Source organism: Carcharhinus amblyrhynchos, chromosome 26 (genome assembly GCF_965287045.1).
Source record: "Carcharhinus amblyrhynchos chromosome 26, sCarAmb.v2.hapA, whole genome shotgun sequence".
Taxonomy (NCBI): domain Eukaryota; kingdom Metazoa; phylum Chordata; class Chondrichthyes; order Carcharhiniformes; family Carcharhinidae; genus Carcharhinus; species Carcharhinus amblyrhynchos.
Window position 1 is genome coordinate 43,004,294 of NC_137349.1, and position 26,816 is coordinate 43,031,109.

The following is a 26,816-nucleotide window of genomic DNA, read 5'->3' on the forward strand; positions in this document are numbered from 1 at the left end:
AGATCTTTCAAGTGTAATCACTATGTAGGAAATGTGGTAGTCAATTTATGAGCAAGATCTCACAAATAGCAATTAGATCTGTCCAGATGATTGTTTTAGCTATATAGGTTCAGTGATAATATTGCTCAGGACACTAGGGAGCAGGGAACACCAGCTGTTCTCCTTAAAATAGCATCTCTTCTGTCCACCTAACAGGACAAACAGGGTTTCAGTTTGGCATCCCGTTCAAAAGACTGCACTTCTGATAGTTCAGCATTCCCTCAGTCAGTGACATGGTGGCATAGTGGTTAGCACTGTTGCCTCACAGCACCAGGGACGTGGATTCAATTCCCAGCTTAGGTCACTGTCTGTATGAAGTTTGTACATTCTCCCTGTGTCTGCGTGCAATTCCTACGGGTGCTGCGGTTTCCTCCCACAGTCCAAAGATAGATTGGCCATGCTAAAAATTGCCCCTTAGTGTCAGGTGGAATAGCTAGGGCAAATGCATGGGGTTATGAGGATAGGGCCTGGGTGGGACTGTGGTCGGTGCAGACCAAATGGCAGCCTCCTTACACTATAGGATTCGATGATACTGCTCTGAAGTGCCAACCTGGATTGTGTGCTGAAGTCTCTGCCATCGGATTTGAATTTACAGTCCATTGACTCAGGTCAAATTGCTGCCCAATAAGTACATATTAGCTATGTCACTGGCCATCAGACTGGATCCTCATTAATCCATTCAATAATTTCCTTGTGTTTCCAGCTGTGATATGAATGAAGTGCGTGAGGGATGGCACAGTGGTTAGCACTGCTGTTCTCACAGCGCCAGGGACCCCGGTTTGATTCCAGCCTTGGGTGACTTTGTGTGAAGTTTGCACATTCTCCCCCTGTCTACATGGGTTTCCTCCGGATGCTCCAGTTTCCTCCAGCAGTCCAAGATGAGTGGGTTAGGTAGATTGGCCATGTTAAGTTGCTGTTAGTGTCAGGGGGATTAGCAGGGTAAATATGTGGAGTTACAGGGTAGACGCTGGCTGGGATTATTATTGGTGCAGGCTCGGTGGGCCAAATGGCCGCCTTCTGCACTGTAGGGATTCTATGATTCTTTGTAGATCTGTTTGGTGTGGTGTTAATCCAGACAGGGCAGTTTCAAAATGACAATGTTATTTAATTCTGGCTCCATTATTTAAAATCTGTCAGCTTGTGGTTGGATGATATTCCTCTCTCCATTTGAGTTCCTGTGGGTGCAAAAGCGATTCTCGCCAAGGAATTGGATTTTGTTTGCTCAGTGACTGAATTCAATTCTAACAATTATATTTTGGAGCAGGTGAATCAAGCATTTGGATGTATTGCATCACAGTTCATTCTGTCTTTTATTATGCCAGATACACTCACTATATTGGGTGATCTCCCTCCTGATGACTCCCTGAGTAGTCCTGAAATTGTGCAGTCAGATTTGGTGAAAGGTCCATCCTCTGGAGTCTCGCTGTCTGTTGGCATCACTGCAACAAACTTACCATGTGCATCCTTCAGTGCCACTGCTGCTTGTACATCTACAGTCACCTTAGCAGCTTCTCACATGGTGTCAGGTATTGTATTGAATTTCAAGCTACCTATTTATGCGCAAGGATATTTTGGCCTTGGAGGGAGTGCAGAGGAGGTTCACTAGGCTGATACCAGAGATGAGGGGGTTGGACTATGAAGAGAGACTAAATAGACTGGGTCTGTACTCAATGGAGTTTAGAAGGATGAGGGGGGATCTTTTAGAGACGTATAAGATAATGAAAGGAATGGACAGGGTAGAGGTAGAGAGATTCTTCCCGCTTAGAAAGGATAGCAGGACTAGAGGGCACAGCCTCAAGATAAAGGTGGGGGGGGGGGCAGTTTAGATTGGAGTTGAGGAGGAACTTCTTCACTCAAAGGGTGGTGAATCTCTGGAATTCTCTGCCCGTTGAAGTGGTGGAGGCTACCCCGCTAAATATATTTAAGTCACGGGTAGATAGGTTTTTGACAGACAAGGGAATTAAGGGTTATGGGGAGAGAGCAGGAAAGTGGAACTGATCCACTTCAGATCAGCCATGATCTTATTGAATGGCGGGGCAGGCTCGAAGGGCTAGATGGCCTACTCCTGCTCATATTTCTTATGTTCTTATGTTATCTTGCCCATAGAGTTCTACCCTACTTGAAGTGGTATCTATCCAGCCATGGTATTGTATGTACCTGGTAACCACACAGTACCTACCCAGTCCTGTAGTAGTATTTGGTTACTGTTGACTCCTTCTTGCTTTACTTTAAGCTTCCCTGTCTGAAGATTTTTGCATTATTCCTAATTAGCCTCAGCTGCCACTGCTGCTCCTGACTAACTAGTCACAGGTCCTTAGGTCCTCCCACTTCCAAATCTTGGCAGTGGTGGGTTTAGGAATGGAGATGGCAACATGCATAACACTGAAAACTGCAACCAAGCACTTGGTCAAAGTTCCCTAAGAAATTCCCATTAGAAAATCCCATTGGAGTCATTACAATGTAAATGCTGGCAGTTTATCTTTTAAAGGAGAAGAAGGAAATACGAGGGTTCTCAAATGGTTTGTGGAACAAGGCCTGGACAGTTCTTAATCCTGCTCCAATAATGCAAGTTTGTGCTTGGAATTAAGTTTGTGAAAACTAGCTATGAAAATACAGCACTGCTTTGCGTATTTTGCAGTAACTGCTCTTGTTTAATCTCTCCGTATACAGTCCACCTCCAGATTCAGCAACAAATAATCTTAAGTGGCATTTTTTTGTTTGACCTTGTCCACTCCTTGATATATTTCAGTGATTTTATTCCTTTACTGCCCATCAGTATGACACTGTCAAAAACTCTGAGATGCTGTTAGGTGGCCACTTGTTGGGCTTTTGAAAATTGTGTGTTGATCTTTGGGAAAGAGTTGCATTTAAGAGGAAGTTGGATAAACACGTGAGGGAGAAAGGAATAGGAGGCTACACTGATGGGTTTAGATAAAGATGACTGAGAAGAGACTTGTGCAGATTGACTGATCTATTTCTGTACATTCTAAAACCTCCAATGTCTTGTTTTTACACCAGATAAGTTTACTATCAGTTACAGTACAAAGAGCCATGCTGCCAGGAGTAAAGCAATGCATTGGAAATAACTACTGAGCCAGGAGAATGGTTGGTTTGGGATCAAAAATGTCACAGTGGAACATCAGATATTCTGCTGGGCGCTGCAGGAATGACTTTTAGTCTGACCACTTCAGTATGTGAGCAAAAAATGTTTGGAGCAGTGGAGAGGAAGTGGCTATCATGGGAGAGCTTCTTCCCAGTGCTGGTAATCTGTGATTCAACCACTTTAAGATTTTCACAGCCAGCAGAGAGAGAACTTTGTTCCTATCGTTTTGCTTTGGAATAAAACAAGAAACAAGAGTCAAAAGCTCATTATGTTGTCTCTCATCTCATCTGGATTAAATCAAATTTCCACTCTGTGATACCACTGACTGTTCATTACAGAAAATACTGTCATGATTCTGGTTATTGCTGCATCTGGAGGCTATAGGAATGTTGATCTTAATCCCATAGGGGCTGCATTACAAAGGAAGAAGAGTCTCGATCAGACTATTTTTGGAGTACTGTGTTCAGCTCTGGTTACTGTACCTTGAGGGATAAATTAATATCGGAGGGAATGCCAATCCATCAAAATGATTACCAAGGGTTCAATGATGAGGTTGGGTTCAGCAAAAGAGATGTGCATTCCCTTCAGTTTAAAACATTACGGGAGGATATAACTGATTTGTTTTGAAATGATAATGGGACTCAATTAGGTAGGTGCAGAGAAACTTTAAAAATTAATTAGACTATTTAGCAGTGAAATCAAGAAGGACCCTTTCATAGAAAGGTATGTAGAAATCTCGAACTCTCTCTTCCAAAAGGCTACTGACCAATTGGAGTTGAAACTAAACTTGATGGATAAGGTGTCAAGGCATAAGGATGAAAGGTAAAGAATATGGTGCAGTACAGATCAGCCATGATGTAAGTAAATTGCACAACATTCTTAAGGGACTGGATGGCCTCCTCCTGATCTTGTTTCTGCACCTGTCTAGGTTTAGAATTGCAGATCACTGGACTAGATTACAATGTTAGTATTAGGGACAGCAGGACCCTGGCAGCAAACACAGGCCCTGTTCACGGGTCCACATCCCATGTTGCTAGCTAAACCTTGTTTAGAAGCTTCAATTTTTGAAAGTGGACAGATTGATTTTTCTAATAGTTTAAAGCTTTGTGAGCCACTCTGCTTTTCTTAATTGTCCCTTGACTCCTTCCTTTCCCCATGTATTGTATTAATTAGTGTTTGTTTTACAGGAGAGATGGCAATGTCCTCAGGCAGTGCAATGTCACCATCCTGTCAACATCAGAGGGCATCAAAATATGCTGCCTGCTGCTCCCAGCGTTGTCGGTGCAGTTCCACCGGACTAGGGTCTCAGCGGCCCTGCCCTGCTCACTCATACTTCCAGCAGTATCACATGGAGCAAGTGCAGGGCCAGACTTACCCAGTTGAGTATTCACAACCTCACCACCTCCATTCCCATACACAATTTCTCAATCAGAGCCATCTAGCCTGGACCCACCAATCTCACCCGCACTTCCCATCATCAGAGTTCCAGCATGCTCAGCAGGGAAGGCCACAGTCTGTGCTCAGCAATACCAGCTTGCGAGTAGGGGAGACCTCAGCCAGCCAGGAGAATCAGGTAAGCAGATCTCTAGCCACTGTCAGAGAGAGTGGAGAGCCAATCATCTAGTAGTGATATGAGTGGTTTCACAGTCTGACCTGAGATCAATGATGAGTTGTGTCCAATGGAAATTTTTCTCTCTTCCTCTGTTTTGAGATAACTTTTTAACAAAGTTTATTTATTTATTTATTAGTCACAAGTAGGCTTATGTTAACACTGCAATGAAGTTACTGCGAAAATCCCCTAGTCACCACAGTCTGGTGCCTGTTCATGTTTGGGGAGAATTTAACATGATCAATGCACCTGACCAGCACCTCTTTCAGACTGTGGGAGAAAACCTGAGCACCGGAGGAAACCCATGCAAACACAGGGAGAACACGCTGAGTCCGCACACAGTGACCCCAGTGGCGAATCGAACCCGGGTTCCTGGCACTGAGAGGCAGTAATACTAACTACTCTGCCACCATGCTGCCTTAACTTAATTAAAACAGACCTTCCAATTACACCTAAAATCTTAGAAAGACTTCAATTTTGAAGGCCGCTGTTTAATGCATTGGGTATCCCAGTAGCTGGGACTGATGGACAGGATGCCCAATCCTCCTAAATCGTGCTTTAACTGCAAGTATTTATTGCATCCAGTCCCTTATATGGAGAAGTCTTGTTGAGAAAATTTCGCTGTGATTTGTGACATCCTGAAGGCACAGTTTCTGATTGCAGTGCAAGGATCTACCAGAACATCACCATTTATTTTAAATCCTACTCATGGGTCATTTATTGATTTATGGGAGGATATGTACCCTTGCCCAAGGATTATCTGTGTACATGCAAATAGTCCAAAAGTGATGGGTATGAAAGTTTATGTGTGGCATTCCACCCTGTCTGAGTGAGGTACATTTAGTTTGAATTTCTGGTAATGCTCTTCATGTGGATGTCAATATTAGTGCAATGTTGTTATAAAGCTGGTACCTTTACCCGGTTGTACCTCTACTGATTGTTTTCATTGCGGTAATTTCAGGCCTCTTCGTGTGACCTCACTAACCTGGCAGAGGATGTTAATGGGGTTGAAGCTGTCCAGAAGAGCAGTACCCAGGCAGCGCCTTGGCATGCCCACAATTCTGAGGAAATGGAAGTGAATGGAAGCCGATCCGCTCTCGCCCAGGCCAGGGCTACACAGACGCCGAGTGTTCTGTCACCAACCCTTTGGCACTCTCCCCCAAATGATGGTAATAGCAGCCAATCTGGCTCCGAACAGCTCAGCACTGTTCATTCACCCACCTTTGTCGCTTCAGCATCTTGGCAACAGTCCACCGTCCAACTGAGTGAGATACGGAGCAACCAGGCAGCAATTGAAACCCAGGGTCATGAAGGACATAGTGCATCTCACCAGTCCCCCAGTGACCCATCTGTTTCCCAAGGGTGTATGTATAATAATCCTCCTTTGTGTTTCTCAGACATATATTCAATCAGGACTGTTAAAAGTTTGAGTTTTTCTTCAGTTAGAACTGAAACACACCAATTTACCATTCAGTCTTTTCTGGAATGTCAATTAATCTAATTCCACTCTCAACCTATTCCTCCCACAGTCCAAAGATACGCAGATTAAGTTGATTGGCCATGCTAAAAATTGCCTCTTAGTGTCCTGAGGTGCGTAGGTTAAAAGGATTAGCAGGTAAAAATGTAGGGGATATGGGGTAGGGCCAGGGTGGGATTGTGGGCGGTGCAGACTCGATGGGCCAAATGGCCCCTGTAGGGTTTCTATGTTTCTATATTCTATGTCCTATCCTTTAATATCCAGAATCTCCCACTCTCCACTCACTCCTTATGTACTTTAATTTCTGCTTACTCCATATGCCTTTCACTATCCTGCCTTGTCTACCATATTTGTTCACTATACTCTTCAACATTCCTTTTTCTTCAAGGAATAATCAAATTCCTTTTTAAAAGAATTGGTCAACTCTACATCTGAGATAATTTTACTTTCTAATCACTCGAGACATTTTTCTAGCCAACCTTGTAATTTTTGCAGTTTTCTTTGATGTCCCACCCCTCCCTTTCACTCTCATTAATCAGTGGAAACATTCTTTTACTATTTGTCTTTCATAAACGTGAAAAGATTTGATCAGATCACTTCATTACCCACAGCAATGACACCAAAGATGTGTGGATTAGGTTGATTGGCCATGCTAAATTGACCCTGGTGGCAGGGGTTAGGAGGATAAATATGTGGGGTTGTGGGAATAGGGCCTGGGTGGGATTGTGGTCAGTGCAGACTAGATGTGCTGGGTGCCTCCTGTACTGTAGGAATTCTATGATCTAAGATCTGATTTTTCCCAGTCCCCCGCAATAGCTGTGAACCCTCATACCTTTTAATGGGCCAATACTTTGACTTGTCTGAGTAACCCTTTTAAAATCCTACCGTTTTCAGTTCCCAATTCTCGCTTCCAAGAAGCGTTACATCTTGTTTCACTACATCTGTTAGTGATTTATCCATTTTAGTAGTTTAAATCTTTTAGTTCACAATTCTTAGAATTTACCATGCCAATTAGATAAGGTTTATGTAGATTCAGTATTTGATGAGGTATATTTGGTGTAATCAGTAAATTCTCACATCGTTCCCACAATTACAAAGTCCAGATTGTTTCCATATTTCTGAAAAACATTCACCTCTTTTGAACACTGCTCATCACATCTTCCTAGCCAACGGTCCTGGTACCTAGATCTTTTGTCTCCTTATCCTTATAACCACATCCTCAATTCCACATGATTTTGTTTTAGCAGCAAGTTTTTTATATGTAAATGGAACACAGGATAATGTGGCAAACTGGATCCAAAATTAGTAACAGGAGACAATGGGTTCTGATTGATGGATGCCCTTGCGAATGGAAAGTTGTTTCAAGTGGTTTTCCACATATTGAGACACCTGCTGTTTGTGCTGTATACTAACGATTTGGATTTGAACGTGGTGGGCACGATTGGAAAATTTGCAAACGACTCAAAGATTGGCCGAGTCGTGAATAATGTAGAGGATGGCTATTATCTATAAAACAATATTGATTGGTTGGTAGACTGGCAGATGAATTTTAACACAAAGAAGTGTGAGGTCATGCCTTTGGGGAGGTCAAGCAGTTGCTGGAAACACACAATAAATAGGAATATACTAAGAAAGGTAAATGAAGTGAGAGACCTCGGTGTATAAGTGCACGGATCGCTAAAGGCACAGTTCAAATAGACATGGTTGGAATGCTGTCCTTCATTGGCAGAGGTAAAGAATATAGAAGAAAGGATGTAATACTGGAATTGTATAAAACGCTGATGAGGCTACAACTGGAATATTATGTGCAGTTCTAGTCACCACATTTATAGGAAGGGTGTAATTGCTCTGGAGAGATGCAGAGGAGGTTTAACAAGAATGTTGCCAAGCTAGTAAAGTATAGCAATGAGGAGAGATTGGATAAGTTGGGTTATTTTCCTTGGAACAAAGAAGGCTGAGGGATGACTTGTTAGAGGTGTACAAATTATGAGGGAGAGATAGAGTGGACAGGATAAAATTGTTTCCCTTGTTGGAGAATTTTAGAACCACGGGGGCACAGATTCAAGCTAAGTGGCAGAAGGTGTAGAGGGCATTGAGGAAGAACTTTTTCACGCAGAGGGTGATGGCTGTCTGGAATTTGTTGCCCGAGTTGGTGGTGGAGGCAGGGACTGTAAAAGCTCTTAAAAGTACCTACATCTTCACCTTAAGGTCTGTAAGCTACAGGGCTATGGGGTGGTTGCAAGCAAGTTTAAATTAATTTATTAGTGTCACAAGTAGGCTTCCATTAACACTGCAATTAAGTTAATGTGAAGATCCCCAGTCATCACACTCCAGTGGCTGTTCGGGTACATTGATGGACAATTTAGCATGGCCAATGCACCTAACCAGCTCATCTTTTGGACTGTAGGAAGAAACCAGAGCATCCAGAGGAAACCCACGCAGACACGTGGAGAATGTGCAGACTTTGCACAGACAGTGACCCAAGCTGAGAATTGATCCTGGGTCTCTGGCGCTGAGAGGCAGCAGTACTAACCACTGTGCTGCCCACTTAAACTTAAACTCGATTGGCCGAATGGCCTCCCTTTGCTATGATTTCTGAACATTGCTTGGTGCAGTCTAGAGACCACCAACTAGTGGGAAAGACGTGAAGGAATAAATTTAAGGAAACGGCAGGGAGGTCCAATAGTTATGACTTAGAATGGGATCTTTAATTGTCCAGCTGTGGTCTGGGATTGTAGTAGCAGGGCAAGCATTCCTAAAGTATACTCACAAAGCCTACAGAAATATGTTTCTGGCCAGTGAGAAAGGAGGCAATGCTTGCATTTATTTGAGAGGAATTGAATCCAGAAGTAGGGAGGTTATGCTTCAGTTGTATCCGGCACTGTTAAGAACTCATTTTGTTGACATTGAGGGAGCGATTATTGTTGCCACATCAGTTCACCAGATTCTCTACCTCATTCCTATGCTGTGTCTCATCATCATGTGCGATCCAACCCACTACTGTGGTGTCGTTAGCAAATTTGAAAATCGAGTTGGAGGGGAATTTGGCCACACAGTCAGAGGTGTATAAGAAGTATAGTGGGGGGCTGAGAGCACAGCCTTGTGAGGCACAGATGTTAAGACTTTGACTTCAATCTTACTTTCAACTGTCTGACACTTTGTAATAGTGCCACTAATGTCACCAATCCAATGCTACTTTTCAACTCAAATTTTTTGGATTCTGCTTCACATGCTTTTCTGTTTAAACCCTTAATACTTCAATGCTGCCTCCAGTCAATAGCAGCACTCTCCCTTCTCCACTTTTCTTAATGGTCCAGAAAGTTTATATCCAGGCATGTTTCAATGCCAATGCTCACACAGTTGACACCAGGCTTCACTTAGTGCAGTTATACCATGATCGATTTTAATCATTGATTCTAATCCTGTTCTGCTGTTGTCTACCTTTTTGCTGCAGGATTCAAGCTTGATTCATGGTAGCTGTCATTGCATCTGCTTTTATAGTAAATTGTTTAATATGTTGTCTGGTTAACTCAGAATAAAATACAATCGAAACTGGTTCACAGCAAATTTTATCCTGCAGTGATCACTCTCAAGCCAACCAAAGTTCTTTTCATTTCTGGAGGAGCAATGAGGTTTATGTTTGTCACTCAAGGAAAATATGAGGTCATTGACAAAAGAAACAATGGTGACATCTGGGATGTACTGCCCAGGAGTATGGTGGAGGCAGGTTCACTAGAGGCATTTCCTCAATTAAATCACCCACTAATCTCCCTCATTCAAAAGAGCTTGCATTTATATAACACTTTTCACCAACACTTTCCAAAGCACTTCACAGATAATGAAACACTTCTGAAGTGCATTCACTGAAACATGGTGGCAGTTTGTACAAAGCACGTTACCATGAGCAGTGATATAATGACATCCAAATAATCTGTTAATGATATTGATTGACAGGTAAATATTGGCAAAGACACTGGGGATAATTGCCCACTCCTCTTGACGTTCTGCATGTTTAACTTTTAACATCTGTAAATATTGAAATATAATTTTCTATTTTTCATCCAGGTTCTTCATAAAAATAGTGAAAATCTCAAATCTAAGTGGAATGCCACTTGTCAAATTTGCCAATCAGAGTCTATTTCATAGAACATAGAACATTACAGCGCGGAACAGGCCCCTCGGCCCACAATGTTGCGCCGACCAGTCCCATTTTTAAAAAAAAACATTGACCCACTAATCTAAACCAATCCCTTTTCGTCCATAAACCTATCCACCAATCTCTTAAACACCCCCAAACTAGGCGCATTTACAACTGCAGCAGGCAGGGCATTCCAGTCCCTCACCACCCTCTGGGTAAAGAACCTGCCCCTGACATCCGTCCTATAACTACCCCCCATTAATTTAAAGCCATGCCCCCTCGTGCTAGATTTCTCCATCCGAGGAAACAGGCTATCACCATCCACCCTATCTAAACCTCTAATCATCTTATATGTTTCTATAAGATCCCCTCTTAGCCGCCTTCTTTCCAGTGAAAACAACCCCAAATCCCTCAGTCTCTCCTCATAGGACCTCCCCTGCATACCAGGCAACATCCTGGTAAACCTCCTCTGCACCCTCTCCAAAGCCTCCACATCCTTCCTGTAATGTGGGGACCAGAACTGCACACAGTACTCCAAGTGCGGCCGCACCAGAGTTGTGTACAGTTGCAACATGACGCTGCGACTCCTAAATTCAATCCCCCTACCAATAAACGCCAAGACACCGTACGCCTTCTTAACAACCTTATATACTTGATTCCCAACTTTCAGGGATCTATGTACACATACACCTAGATCCCTCTGCTCCTCCACTCTATTCAAAGTCCTCCCGTTAGCCCTATACTCAACACATCTGTTATTCCTACCGAAATGGATTACCTCACACTTCTCCGCATTAAACTCCATCCGCCACCTCGCGGCCCAGCTCTGCAACCTGTCCAAGTCACCCTGCAAACTTCGACACCCTTCCTCACAATCTACCACACCTCCGACTTTGGTGTCATCAGCAAACTTACTAATCCACCCAACTATACCCTCATCCAGATCATTAATAAAGATTACAAACAGCAGTGGCCCCAAAACAGATCCCTGAGGCACACCACTCGTAACCGAACTCCATGATGAATAATTACCATCAACCACCACCCTCTGTCTCCTATCTGCTAACCAATTCCTGATCCAAGTACCTAAATTACCACCAATCCCATACATCTGCATTTTCTGCAGAAGCATACCATGGTGAACCTTATCAAACGCCTTACTAAAATCCATATATACCACATCTACTGCCTTATCCCTATCCACCTCTTTGGTCACCTTCTCAAAGAACTCAATAAGGTTAGTAAGGCACGACCTTCCCGCTACAAAACCATGCTGACTATCTCTAATCAATTCATTACTCTCCAAATAACTATAAATCCTATCCCTAATAATTCTTTCTAAAACCTTGCCCACTACAGAAGTAAGACTCACTGGCCTATAATTCCCAGGGAAGTCTCTGCTCCCCTTCTTAAACAATGGGACAACATTCGCTGTCCTCCAATCTTCCGGTACTATACCAGAGACCAACGACGACCTGAAGATCAGAGCCAGTGGCTCTGCAATCACCTCTCTTGCCTCCCATAGAATCCTAGGGTAAATCCCGTCTGGACCAGGGGACTTATCTATTTTCAACCCATCTAGAATATCCAACACATCCTCTGTATCAACTACAATACTTTCTATTTTACGCCCCTTCACCCCAGTGACCTCCTCAGCTACATTCATATCGTCCTGCGTGAACACCGAAGAGAAATAATGGTTCAATGCCTCTCCAATCTCTTCCGGTTCCACACACAACTTCCTCCTACTGTCTGTAACTGGCCCTAATCTTGCCCTGACCAACCTTCTGTTCTTGACATACCTATAGAACGCCTCAAATTTCCTCAAACTCTGTCTCCTATCTCCAACAGCTTTCCAGTTGATGTCAATAGGTTGCCTTCAATTGTGTGCTTACGCCTTTGCTAATATATATATATATATATATATATATATGTATGTATGTATGTATGTATATAATATATATAGAGGTCCTAGCACTGATCCTTGCAATACCCTACCAATCATTGCCTGCTACTTGGAAAAAAATTTGATCATTCCTTCCCTTTGTTTCCTGTCTGCTAATCAGCTTTCTATCCATCTCAGTGTACTACCCCCAGTCACATGAACCTTAATTTGACATGCCTGTGGTCATCTGATTTCTCTTTCCTACTTTGTTTGGGAGAATTGACAGAATGGTTACGTAAATGAAGAATTAATTTCACCTCGTGCAAGTTTGGGTGGTGTATTTTGCTAAGAGAAATAAAGAGGCCATCGCTTCTCAGAAAATAAGAGTGCTTAGTCGCTAAGGGGTAATTGTGCACAAGATTGAGGGGTACAGATATAGTAAAAAAAAAGTAGCTTAACAATGCTCTACATTCACAAAGCACTGGCATTCACTATAAAGGAATAGAAAGCAAAAGCAGAGATGTAATACTCTGGTGGTATGGAATCTTGGTCTCATGACACCTAGGGCACACAGTTATGGTCTCCATATTACACCAGATAAAGTGTAAGTTTCAGATTGTGATAAAACTGAGAGGAGACAACTATCAGAGTAAACTGAGTGGGTTGCAGTTCTCTCCTTGAGAAAGCAGATTGATGGAGGTATTTAAGTTGTGAAAGAGTTCAAGTTTTGGGGAAGATGGTAACACTTTTCGATGCCTTCAGAATGAAAATAAAATAGTTACCAATGAATCCAAGAAGGAATTCAAGGGTAACACCTGAGAGCTCTGAAAACTACATGGTCTAGTGGTTGATTATATTAATTATAAGAGAGCAAGAAAATGAATAATATCTTGATTGGGTGAGATGACACAAGTTGAGAGGGGTATACATATGAAAGGTGTTTCCATTTGAGGGAGTGGGAATTTTAAATTTACGGACGGTAAATATAAGAAATAATCATTTAGATAATGCAGAAAAGTTTTTGAATGTAGAACTGGTTGAGATGAATAGTAGAGTTGTATTCGAATGGAAGCTAGATAAGCCTATCAGAAGAAAAGAATAAAAGAGCCTCATGGGACATTAATGCCGGGACAGAGCAGTTTCACTCTTTCTGTGCTGGAACTCTCTTATTTCAGCGATGCCTGCATTGTTGTCATGAGTGACTGCAGAATTGCAATGTTTGACCTGATTATTCATGCAGGTGGTTTGTGAGCCCTGAGAAGGCTGTGATTGAAACACAGTTGGGTTTTCTTGCCAGTACAGCTTTCTGCCAGGTCTGGTTAGAATTTCTATGCCAGGACAGGGTTGGTATATTTGATTGGTCTTTGCAGGGATGCATTGTATTTTGGAGATAGTGGAGCTTTTTCCAGTAACCAGATTACTTACAATTTGAACTTTCTGGAGCTTATTGCTTATGATGTGGGTATGCCAGCGTTGGACTGGCATAAACACAGTAAAAAGTCTGACAACACCAGGTTTTAGTCCAACCTATTTATTTGATAATATACTCACAAGCTTTCGGGGTTAGTCCCTTCGTCAGGTGAACCTGACGAAGAGACTAACCCCGAAAGCTTGTGAGTATATTATCAAATAAATAGGTTGGACTAAAACCTGGTGTTGTCAGACTTTTTACTGTGCTTATTGCTTACACAGCGATACTGTGAAACAGATTTAGCAGCTTTTTATATTTCATGAATCAACATTTATTTTAATAAATCTGACTAACGTTTTTTTTACTCTGATAGACTCTGCATTCTCGAGGGCTTTAACTCGTCCCACACCCACTACTCAGACAACAAGCCTTTCATGTCAGCCTCCCACAACAACCAGTTATCCCATCGCTCGGCCAGTGCCATCTTATCATGCTCGCATCCAGCCTGGACACTCAACAGCATACAGGCCTACGACTTCACAACCGCTTCCAGCTGTGCCATCCTCTCAACAACCAGTGCCACCACTACATATAGTACCGTATCAGCAGCCGCCTCTAGCAGCCCCTCCTGTGCTAATGAACACTCCATTAGCGCCAGCCAGTACCCCACAGCAGCAGCAGCAACAATGTTCTGTGTATCAGCAACAACAACAGTGCTCAGTTTATCAACAGCAACAACAGCAGTGTTCTGTGTATCAGCAACAACAACAGTGTTCTGTTTACCAGCAACAACAGCAATGCTCTGTGTACCAATACCAGCAGCAGCAACAGTGTTCTGTGTACCAGCAGCAGCAGCAATGCTCTGTGTACCAGCAGCAACAACAATGTTCTGTGTACCAACAGAGAGGCCCTGAGATCCAAAGAAACCATTGGATGGAGACAGTCAGGTAAGATGTATTATTCAATGTTAGGCGAAACTATCAGTCCTCTCCAATGATACTGCAGAGTAGCAATAGTCCTTCTGTATTGGGACTGGCTTGAGAGGTGCAGCACATTTGAGAGGAGAACCTCTTGTTCTGTGAACCCAAATAAAGATCCTGTAAGTCCATTGAGCATTATGAGATGAATCAGTTGCTTGTGGTACTTCCCCTTGTGATAAATCTCAGACCAATGCAGTTCTTGGATTTGGAAAGCTGATTCCAGTTTATCTGTTGGAAATGATTGGACTCTGAGAACTTGCTTTATCCCAAGTGGCAGATTAAAAGTGTGACATTTGCTTTCTGTCCATTGCATCATATTATTCATGACTACATTTATAAAGTTCTAGAATGATAACTGCATAATTGTTCAACTTGGCTTGCTTTTAACTATTTCTTGCTCACGTGATTTGAGTCTAGCTGGTTCCACGCTATTTCCTTGTTGCAAGTCTGGCCTCCCAACACCAGGAGGTGGTGTGCTGTTAGCTAGCGGCGGGATCTTCTGGCCCTGCTGCTGTCAATGGGATTTTCCATTGAATCTGCCCCATGCAACTTGGAAACCCATGGCAGGAGTACTGCCTTGGTGTTGGCATTGGAGTGGGGGAGAGAATCACGCACATCAGAATATCCCTTTGGTGTCAAAGACGGTCAGATAACGGATAGTGGCCTATCTTAAGGACCCATACTACAATGCTGCATGTTCCAATTTTCCATCAGAAAGGAGATTTTCGCCCTTTCTGATTTTTGACCTTCCTTCTAGAGTCAGTCAGGTATTTAGACATGCTGAATAATTTAGCAGTGCATGTTGGTTTGAGTTTTTAACAGCCCCTTAATGATTGCTGCCTGGAAGGGTAATTGCATGTTGCTAATCAAATTTTGTGGAAAGGCAAACCTGACTGGAGAATCGATCTATGATGTGAGCTGGGTCTGTTGGTGCAATTACTAATCTTTGTGTATGGGTTCACAGGGAAGAAAGGGTGACGTCAAATTTCCCACAGTACCATTCTGGACATGTCCATCTGCACCGATACCAGTTGGTGCCACCCAGGCTACACCTGGTTTCCATGGCAACACCCTCCATTCCTGTGGTAAGAAATAAACAAACTCTGATGGAGTGAATTCATCTTTATATTTCATCAATTTGAATTGTACTTTTGCAACTGCCCATACCCATCAAAAGGTGAATATGCCCTCAAGATAAAATCAAAATTCTGTGGAAGCTGGAACCTGAAACAAAAAGAAAATGCTGGGAAGTCTCAACAGGTTTGACAGCATCTTTGGAGAGAGAATAGAGCTTGCTGTGGCAATTAGTCATCTAGACTTGACACGTTGGCTTTATTCTTCTCTCTCTCTGCGCCCCCCCCCCACACACACACACACACACACACACACACACACACACACAGCTGATGTCAAACCTGCTGAGATTTTCCAACGTTTCCTGTTTTTGAATACCCACTCAAAGTGGCTTAGTGTGTAAATCATATGTATCATGATCCTTGTCAGCCACCGTAGACAAGCTGAGGCATATTTTCATGATTCACTGCATTCGAAGAAGTAATTGTTTCCAACAATGACCCTTTGTTTACAGCAGAAGAGTTTCACATCTTTATCAGAACAAACATCCGACACATGCACATGACCCTATATCACCCTGCTTCCAATGGTTTGGCAGAAATGACAGTGCAGACTTTCAAAGCATCAATCAGGAAACAGTCCATCAGGCCCCTGCCCCTGCTGGCAGGAGCAGCAATTTCCCACTCTCCCCATGCTTTCTTAAAATGTACATTCTATGGTGTCACCAGAGCCAGTTTCAGAGTGATGTTCTCCATGCAAACACTCAAATGACTCATCTATATCGTTCACCATTCTGTTTCTTTTTTGATCAATTCTTTGCAGTAATGGACATGTACTTGAAAAATGATGCCAAAATAGGCTGGACAATGAGGATCAGTATAATTAGATTCAGAAAGATTTGCATGGTACAACAGCTAAGGCACAGAATGCTGAGACAGTTGACCGCAGATCAATATAGATGATTAGTTTGTAAGCAAGAGAACTGCATAAAAAAATTCGAAATCCGTAGATCAGTGATCTAGAGTTTATTTATTAGTGTCAGAAGTACATTACATTAATACAGATGTGGAGATGCCAGCATGGACTGGAGTGACACAGTAAGAAGTCTCAACACCAGGGTAAAGTCCAACAGCTTTCAGACTGCTGCTCCTTTGTTAGGTGAGTGGAGATGTAGGTTTCACATGTATGGAATATGTACACAGAGACACAATTGCAAGATGATGGTTGGAATGCGAGTCTTTATAGGTAATCGAGATTTTACAGGTACAGACAGTGCGAGTGTAGAGGGGGATAATCACGGGTTAAAGAGGTGTGACTTGTCTCAAGCCAGGATGGTTGGTGGAATTTTGCAAGCCCAGGCCAAATGGTGAGAATTACATGTAGTGTGACATGACTCCAAGATCCCGGTTGACGCCGTCCTCATATGTGCAGAACTTGGCTGTCAGGTTCTGCTCGGCGATTTTGCATTGCCGTGTGATTAAAGGCTGCTTTCGAGAACGCTTACCCAAAGATCAAAGACTGAATAAGACCATAAGACATTTTAGCAGCATCAGGCCATTCAGCCCATCGAGTGCTCCACCATTCAATCATAGTTGATATTTTTCTCATCCCCATCCTCCTGCCTTTTCCCCACAACCCCTGACCCCCTGGTCTGTTTGAGGTTGCGCAGTTGTTGCAAGGCACGTAATGGGAGTGTGAGGATGGCCTTGGTGAGGTGTTCGTCTTCATCAGTGACATGTTGAAGGATCTGAAGAAGGTGTTATAACTTCTCCACTCTGGGAAGTACTGGACGTTGAAGGGTACTCTGCTGGTTGTGTCCCATGTTTGTCTTCTGAGGAGGTTGTTGCGATTTTTCACTGTGGCACGTCGGAACTGTTGATCAATGAGTTGAGCACTATGTTTTGTTCTTTACTCGCATTCCAACCATTATCTTGCAATTGTGTCTTCGCCTATATATGCTTTATTTGTGAACCTACCTCTCCACTGACCTGATGAAGGAGCAGCGCTCCAAAAGCTCATGACCTGTTGGACTTTAACCTGGTATTGTGAGACACTTCTTACTTCAGGAAGCATAAAGAAGAACATGCTCCTATCTACATCAATGGGGACGAAGTAGAAAGGGTCGAGAACTTCAGGTTTTTAGATGTCCAGATCACCAACAACCTGTCCTTGTTCCCGCCCCCCCCCCATGCCGACACATAGTTAAGAAAGCTCACCAGTGCCTCTACTTTCTCAGAAGACTAAGGAAATTTGGCATGTCAGCTACGACTCTCTCCAACTTGCATCACAGTAAGCATTCTTTCTGGTTGTATCACAGCTTGGTATGGCTCCTGCTCTGTCCAAGACTGCAAGAAACTACAAAAGGCCATGAATGTAGCCCAATCCATCACTCAAACCAGCCTCCCATCCGTTGACTCTGTCTACACTTCACGCGGCCTCGGCAAAGCAGTCAGCATAATTAAGGACCTCGCGTACCCCAGACATTCACTCTTCCTCCTCCTTCTGTCGGACAAAAGATACAAAGTCTCAGGTCACATACCAACTGACTCAAGAAGAGCTTCTTTCCTGCTGCCAGTAGACTTTTGAATGGACCTACCTTGCATTAAGTTGATGTTTCTCTACACCCTAGCTATGACTGTAACACTACACTCTAAGCTCTCTTTTCCTTCTCTATGAACAGTATGGTTGGTCTGTATAGTGTGCAAGAAACAATACTTTTCACTATGTTAATACATGTAACAATAAATCAGATCTTACTGTACATTAACACTGCAGTGAGGTTACTGTGAAAATCCCCTAGTCATCACACTCCAGTGCATCCAGGTACATTGAAGGAGAATTTAACATGGCCAATGCACTTAACCACACATCTTTCAGACTGTGGGAGAAAACTCATGCAGAACCAGAGAGAATGTGCAGACTCCACACAGACAGTGACCCAAGTCAGGAATCAAACCCACATCACTGGAGCTGTGAGGAAATGCCACTGTGCTGCCCGATTAAAACATTACCACCTTCTGCATAAAAAAGTTCTTCCTTGCGTTGTCCTGTGTCACTTGCCTGGTATTGTGAGACACTTCTTACTTCAGGAAGCATAAAGAAGAATGTGCTCCTATCTGCATCAATGGGGACGAAGTAGAAAGGGTCGAGAGCTTCAGGTTTTTAGATGTCCAGATCACCAACAACCTCTCCTGATCCCCCCCATGCCAACACTTACTTAAGAAAGCTCAGCAGTGCCTCTACTTTCTCAGAAGACTAAGGAAATTTGGCATGACAGCTACGACGCTCTCCAAACCACCTTTCTGTGGCCCCGAGTCTTTCTACCATAGGCTAACGGGAGCAGATTTTCCTTGTCTACCAAAGCCAAACCTGTCATAACTTCTACAGCTTGTGTACTCAGTGAATGTGCCTACAACACCCTGACACATGGGAGCGAGCTTCCTCTGTGTGCTCACTGATCTCTTGCTCAATCCCTTTTTTTTGAAAGGGACTAGGATTTCCAGAGGTAATATCATAAAACAGCATTGAAAGGCTGATTCTCAAAATAATTCTCTCAATTTGACGAAAAACAACATTACTGCAAATTTCAAATTCACACCCCAATGTCTCACATCCACCAGTCTCTTCAACTTTGACCTCTTCAGTACTCACACCAGCATTGGCCCATCAGCGCTGGCCTTGCCTAAGCTCTGGAATTTCCTGCTCACATCGGAGATGTTTTGTGAAGTTAAAGGCAAGTTGTTGTTATCAAATGGCAATTAAGATTTCACCAACTGATTTAGGAGAGAAATTGGTGACAAGCTGAACGTGGACACTGATGCTAATTGGGGATAACTGCCTGCCTATCGGCCTATTAGTTTAGTGAACAGTTCTCATCTTCCTGAATCTTTTCAGTTAACAGCCTGGGGAAGCATCTGTAAAGTTCTTGTGAACTTTCCTTAAACAAGTGTTACTTTACAGGTAATCCAAAAGCAAAATCTCAAATGAAAACCAAGTTCTGGAATTTTCCGCAGGTCTAGAGAAAGAGAGTTAATGTTTTGGGTTGATAGCGTTCCGCTTGAAAGGCTGGGTATTTCCTGCATTTTCTGTTTTTATTTTCTGTTTAGGTATGTTTGACCCTATTCTCCTGCTTGCTGTTTTCAAACACTTACAATTAAACCTATACCTATGAACTGTACTCTCTATGAAGTCTTTCTCATGTTTTAGCTGAATATTTGAATGTTTACCTGTGAGGCTGTGGAAATTTACTGTGGCTCTTCCTTCATCTCATTGCACCAGGTGATGCCTGATATCTTCATGCACCCACACTTGCAAGTCTTTCCCCATCATGGACTGCGGGGTATGCAAAGCCACGTCACGATGCACAGGGGTTACCAGGTAAATTTTAAAGTTTATTAGTGTCGCAAGTAGGCTTATATTAACACTGCAATGAAATTGCTGTGAAAATCTCCTAGTCGTCTCGCCCTGGTGCTTGTTCGGGTACACTGAGGGAGAATTTAGCATGACCGATGCACCTAACCAGCACATCTTTCAGACTGTAGGAGGAAACTGGAGCACCCGGATGAAACCCATGCAAACATGGGGAAAATCTGCAGACTCCGCACAGACAGTGACTTAAGCTGGGAATTGAACCCGGTCCCTGGCGCTGTGAGGCAACAGTGCTATGGAGATGCATTTAATAGCAACTAGCAGAGATAGAACATAGAACACTGCAGTACAAACAGGCCCTTCGGCCCACAAGTTGCGCCGATCACATCTATACCTACTAAGCCATAGACCTAGCTATAACCCCCAATCCTGTTAGATCCCATATACTCATCCAGAAGTCTTTTAAAAGACCCCAGCGAGTTCGCCTCCACCACCACCGACGGCAGCCGATTCCATTCACTCACCACCCTCTGAGTGAAAAACTTACCCCTAACACTGCTGCTTCACAGCTCCAGGGACCTGGGTTTGATTCCCAGCTTGGATCACTGTGTGGAGTTTGCACATTCTCCTCGTGTCTGCATGGATTTCCTCCGGGTGCTCCGGTTTCCTCCCAAAGATGGGCGGGTTAGGTTGATTGGCCATGCTAAATTGACCGTAGATGTGTAGGTTAGAGGATTAGTGGGTAAAATATGTATGGATATGGGGGTAGGGCGTGAGTGAGATTGTGGTTGGTGCAGACTTGATGGGCCAAATGGCCTCTCTCTGTACTGTAGGGTTTCTGTGATTCTATGAAAGTGTTTTCTCCTAAGTTGAAATGGGTAGGTTTAAATATGATGGGTGCAATATTACTCGAGGAATAAGCACTTTCCTTGGAATATACATGTTATAATTTCCAGCATTGAAAATAGACCGGTAACTATCAATCTTGTTCCATGACAAAGTGCAGGATTCACATGGCAAAATTAGAATTGCTGCTTTCCTTGAGTCTACATCGATGTGATCGTATGCTGATTGGAACTACACTGCAGGATGCAGAAAGCTAACATCTTCACTTTGGAATCAATGCTAATCTATTCTTTTTACTCGGTAGTTTTATAAAACATCTTCATTCAATATTTGTGATTTTTAGCACAAAAAGCAGCCTTTGAATAATCATTGGTTTCCCTTCATCACTGACGATGGCTGGTTTATTTAGTGTGTAGAATCATCTGTTGTGTGTCCCAGTTTGGCTGTGGAGATCAATTGTAGACCTGCATGACTTTCCACAGTGCAAGCAATGATAAACTCTAATTTTTTTGGGGACTACTGGCTCTTTCTGGCTGCCTATATTCTTTCTTATGCATTTTCTCCCAGTCTGTGGTGGACCTATTATTGCCTGTCGGGAGAGATCCCCCATCAACAGTGGCCTTGTCTCACAGTCATGTAAGTCTCACAGACAATATGGCCTTGTCTACCGAGGCCATATGAGTGGAGCCGAGAAACAGGAAAGGTATGACCACATTAATGGGGTTGTATTATAGACCACTCAATAGTCAGCCAGAATTGGAGGAGCAAATCTGCAGGGAGATAGCGGACAATTGCCGGAATCATAAAGTTATGATAGTAGGGGATTTTAATTTTCCATATTTAGATTGGGATTCCCACGCTGTTAAAGGTCTAGACAGGGTGGAGTTTGTAAAATGTGTTCAGGAAAATTTTCTAAATCAATATATAGAGGTACCAACTAGAGAGGATGCAATATTAAATCTTCTATTAGGAAATGAGTTAGGGCAAGTGATGGAAGTGTGTGTAGGGGAACACTTTGGTTCCAGTGATCATAACACCATTAGTTTCAACTTGATCATAGATAAAGATAGATCTGGTTCTCGGGTTGAGGTTCTAAACTGAAAAAAAGCCAAATTTGAAGAAATGAGAAAGGATCTAAAAAGCGTGGATTGGGACAGGCTGTTCTCTGGCAAAGATGTGATTGGTAAGTGGGAGGCCTTCAAAGGAGAAATTTTGAGAGTGCAGAGTTTGTATGTTCCTGTCAGGATTAAAGACAAAGTGAATAAGAATAAGGAACCTTGGTTCTCGAGGGATATTGGAACTCTGACAAAGAAGAGAGAGATGTATGACATGTATAGGCAACAGGGAACAAATAAGATGCTTGAGGAGTATAAAAAGTGTAAGAAACTACTTAAGGAAATCAGGAGGGCTAAAAGAATACATGAAGTTGCTTTGGCAGTCAAGGTGAAGGATAATCCTAAGAGCTTCTACAGGTATATTAAGAGCAAAAGGATACTGAGGGATAAAATTGGTCCTATTGAAGATCAGAGTGGTCAGCTATGTATGGAACCAAAAGAAATGGGGGAGATATTAAATGAGTTTTTTGCATCCGTATTTATTAAGGAAACTGGCATTGAGTCTATGGAAATAAGACAAAGAAGTAGGAAGGTCATGGAACCAATACAGATTAAAGGGGAGGAGATGCTTGCTGTCTTGAGGCAAATCAGAGTTGATAAATCCCCAGGATCGGACAGGGTTTTCCCTCAGACCTTGAAGGAGACGAGTGTTGAAATTGCAGGGGCCCTGGCAGATATATTTAAAATGTCAGTATCCACAGGCAAGGTGCCAGATGATTGGAGGATAGCTCATGTTGTTCTGTTGTTTAAAAAAGGTTCGAAAAGTAATCCAGGAAATTATAGGCCGGTAAGTTTGATGTCAGTAGTAGGTAAATTACTGGAAGGAGTACTAAGAGAAAGGATCTACAAATACTTAGATGGACAGGGACTTATTAGGGAGAGTCAACATGGCTTTGTGCATGGTAGGTCATGTTTAACCAATCTGTTAAAGTTCTTTGAGGAGGTTACCAGGAAAGTGGATGAAGGGAAGGCGGTGGATGTTGTCTACATGGACTTCAGTAAGGCTTTTGACAAGGTCCCGCATGGGAGGTTAGTTAGGAAGGTTCATTCGCTAGGTATACATGGAGAGGTAGTAAATTGGATTAGACATTGACTCAATGGAAGAAACCAGCAAGTGGTAGTGGAGGATCGCTTCTCTGAGTGGAGGCCTGTGACTGGTGGTGTGCACAGCAAGAAGTCTCACAACACCAGGTTAAAGTCCAACAGGTTTATTTGATAAACAAAGAACAAAATCAGCCCGGGAAACAGGCCCTTCGGCCCAACGAGCCCGCGCCGCCATCTCAACACCACCAGTCCACCTCACTACTCATGACCCTATCTAATGTTTTATGGCCATCCAGATTGAGCGAAACTGATTTAGGGACAATTTATTCCTGCCAATCAGCCTAACAGCACATCTTTGGGGTGTGGGAGGAAACCGGAGCACCCGGAGAAAACCCACGCAAGCACGGGGAGAATGCGCAAACTCCCACAGACACCGGCCCAAATCCATGTGTCTGCACAGCAATCAGTGATAGTCACTGAGCTGTCGTCTTGCCAGCTTATCTTGTCCAGTTTAGGCACACACTAACGACATGAAGCACTAGGCCAATCTCGAACAACCAAGAGCAGCCCCAGTACGACCCATTGTCTGTATGCCCCTCGTTGGATACAAGATGGACCGACTTAAAACCTGTGAATGAAAGAGAAAAAAAACATTATTATCATACTATACCCATTTACATTACCAGGGACGCCCCAATGCTAATGACCCTTATTTAAAAGGTTCTCCTATATCCACCCATCTCCAACTCAGTCATGTGCCTGTCTAATTTACTCTTAAAGGACTCTGGCGTGTTTGTCTCCACCACCTTACTTGGCAGAGCATTCCATACCCCCACTACCCTCTGTGTGAAAAACCTCCCTCTAATATCTGTGTTGTACCGCTCCCCCCTCACCTTAAGTCCCTTGTCCTACGTGTCTCTATTATAGGAAATAGCTTACCTCTGTTTACTCTATTTATACCCTTCATAATCTTATATACCTCTATTAGATCCCCCCTCAGTCGGCGTCTTTCAAGGGAAAAGAACCCCAATTTCTTCAATCTTTCCTCATACCCCAGTCCTTCCATACCAGGCAACATCCTGGTAAACCTCCTCTGCACTCTCTCCAGAGTCTCCACGTCCTTCCAGTATTAAGGCAACCAGAACTGAACACAGTACTCCAAATGCGGCCGAACCAACGTTCTGTACAACTGAAACATTAGACTCCAGCTCTTATATTCTATACCCCTTCCTATAAAGGCTAACATACCATAGGCTTTCTTCACAACCCTCTCCACTTGTCCTGCCACCTTCAAAGACTTGTGCACTTGCACCCCCAGGTCTTGCTGTGACTCTAAACTCCTTACTGACTTACCCTTTATCATATAACTTCCCCTACATTATTCCGGCCAAAATGCATCACCTCACATTTATCCGGATTAACTTCCATTTGCCATGTATCTGCCCAATCAACCAGCCTATCAATATCCCGCTGTATTGCCAGACACTGCTCCTCACTGCCTGCCAGTCCAGCCATCTTGGTGTCATCAGCAAATTTGCTGATCACACCACCTACTCCCTCTTCCAAATCATTTATATACACTACAAAGAGAAGAGGTCCCAGTACTGAGCCCTGTGGCACACCACTAGTGACAGACCTCCAGCTAGAAAAAGACCCCTCCATGACTACTCTCTGACTCCTCTTTGCAAGCCAGTTCTCTACCCATCTAGATACCTGACCACATATCCCATGAGCTTTAATCTTCTGTACCAACCTACCATGAGCCTTACTGAAATCCATATAGACGACATCAACGGCTCGTCCTTCATCAACCGTTTTTGTCACCTCCTCAAAGAATTCTACCAGATTCGTAAGGCAAGACTTCCCCTTGACAAAGCCATGCTGCGTATCCTTAATCAGATCGCAACGCTCCAAGTGCGCATGCATCCTATCCCTAAGAATCCTCTCCGTCAACTTACCTACCACTGACGTTAAGCTCACCGGCCTGTAGTTACCTGGGCTATCCCTCCTACCCTTTTTAAACAACGGTACCACGTTCGCTATCCTCCAGTCCTCTGTAAACGCCACAGGCTTTCGGAACACTGTTCCTTCATCAGGTGAGTGGAGAGTTCTGATCAGAAACAGGTCATATAAAGGCACACACAGTTTATAGAATACTGATTAGAATGTGAGTCTTTACAGTTAATCTGCTATTCAAGTCTTGAAGGTGCAGACAATGTGAGTGGAGGTAGCATTAAGCATAGGTTAAAGAGATGTGTATTTTCTCCAGACAGGACAGGACAGTAAGTAAGATGTTGCAAGTTCAGGCAAGTCATGGGGATTACAGATAGTGTGACATGAACCCAAGATCCCGGTTGAGGCTGTCCTCGTGTGCAGAACTTGGCTATCAGTTTCTGCTCAGCAACTCTGCGCTGTTGTATGTCATGAAGGCCGCCTTGGAGAACGTTTACCTGAAGAGCAGAGGCCGAATGCTCGTGACCGCTGAAGTGTTCGCCAACAGGAAGGGAACAGTCTTGCCTGGTGATTATTGAGTGGTGTTCGTTCATCCATTGTCATAGCGTCCACATGGTCTCACCACTGTACCATGCTTTGGGACATCCTTTCCTGCAGCGTATCAGGTAGACAATGTTGGCTGAGCTGCAAGAGTATGTGCCGTGTACCTGGTGGATGGTGTTCTCACGTGAGATGATGGCATCCATGTCGATGATCCGGCATGTCTTGCAGAGGTTGCTGTGTCAGGGTTGTGTGGTATTGTGGTCACTGTTCTCCTGAAGGCTGGGTAGTTTGCTGTGAACAATGGCCTGTTTGAGGTTGTGCGGTTGTTTGAAGGCAAGAAGTGGGGGTGTGGGGATGGCCCTGGCGAGATGTCATTGATGAAGATGAACATGTTGAAGACTCCGGAGAAGATGTTGTAGCTTCTCCGCTCCAGGGAATACTGGACGATGAAAGGTACTCTGTCCACTGTGTCTCGTGTTTGTCTTCTGAGGAGGTTGATGTGGTTTTTTGCTGTGGCGCGTCGGAACTGTCAATCAACGAGATGAACGCCATATCCTGTTTTTAATGAGGGCATCTTTCAGCGTCTGGAGTGTTTGCTGCGATCCTCCTCATCTGAGCAGATCCTGTGTATACGGAGGAATACAGGAAAGGATGTCCCGAAGCATGGTACAAAGATTGGCCAGGTGATTAACAGTGAGGTTGAGTGTCTTGGGCTTAGACAGAATGACCAAATGGACAGATAAGTGGCAGATGGAATTCAACCCTGAAAAGTGTGATATGATGCACTTGGAAAGGAGTAATTTGGCAAATATTCAATTTTTGTCTGGCCTGGGATATTGACTGCCTCAGTATCTGAGTCGTTGCAAATGATGCTGAATGTTGTTTAGTCATCAACGAATATCCATTTAGTGTTGGAAGGAAGGTCATTGATTAAACAACTGAAGATGGTTGTATCTAGATCACTACCCTCAGTATTGTTCTGGAATTGAGATTGATCTTCAATGAATACAACCAACTCACGCTCTCGTGCGTCCGATGTTCCCACTCCAGGTGAGCTAGGGCTACTTGATTCCACAGTCGAATGCTGCTTTGATGTCAAGGGCAGTCTCTCACGTCCTTGGAGATCAGCTCTTTTGTCCATGTTTGAACCAAGGCTCTAATGAGGTCAGGAGATACCTGACACCCTGGAAGCCACAGCTAACAAGTAAAGTGGAGTGGGCAATGACAGTTT

At 43.5% G+C, this 26,816-nt stretch overlaps 1 protein-coding gene across 4 annotated transcripts in view; it reads left to right on the forward strand.

Annotated features, from left to right (window-relative positions):
* Window positions 1-26,816, forward strand: part of LOC145358494 (uncharacterized) — a 63,177-nt gene that overhangs the window by 21,821 nt on the left and 14,540 nt on the right. For 3 of the 4 annotated variants that reach the window (XM_080212604.1, XM_080212606.1, XM_080212607.1), the window contains exons 6-11: window positions 1,362-1,565; window positions 4,330-4,715; window positions 5,713-6,115; window positions 14,036-14,609; window positions 15,607-15,727; window positions 19,995-20,093. In XM_080212604.1, coding sequence (XP_080068730.1) covers window positions 1,362-1,565; window positions 4,330-4,715; window positions 5,713-6,115; window positions 14,036-14,609; window positions 15,607-15,727; window positions 19,995-20,093 — 1,787 coding nt within the window. The remainder of the gene's footprint in view (window positions 1-1,361; window positions 1,566-4,329; window positions 4,716-5,712; window positions 6,116-14,035; window positions 14,610-15,606; window positions 15,728-19,994; window positions 20,094-26,816) is intronic. The other variant, XM_080212605.1, reaches the window with a different exon arrangement.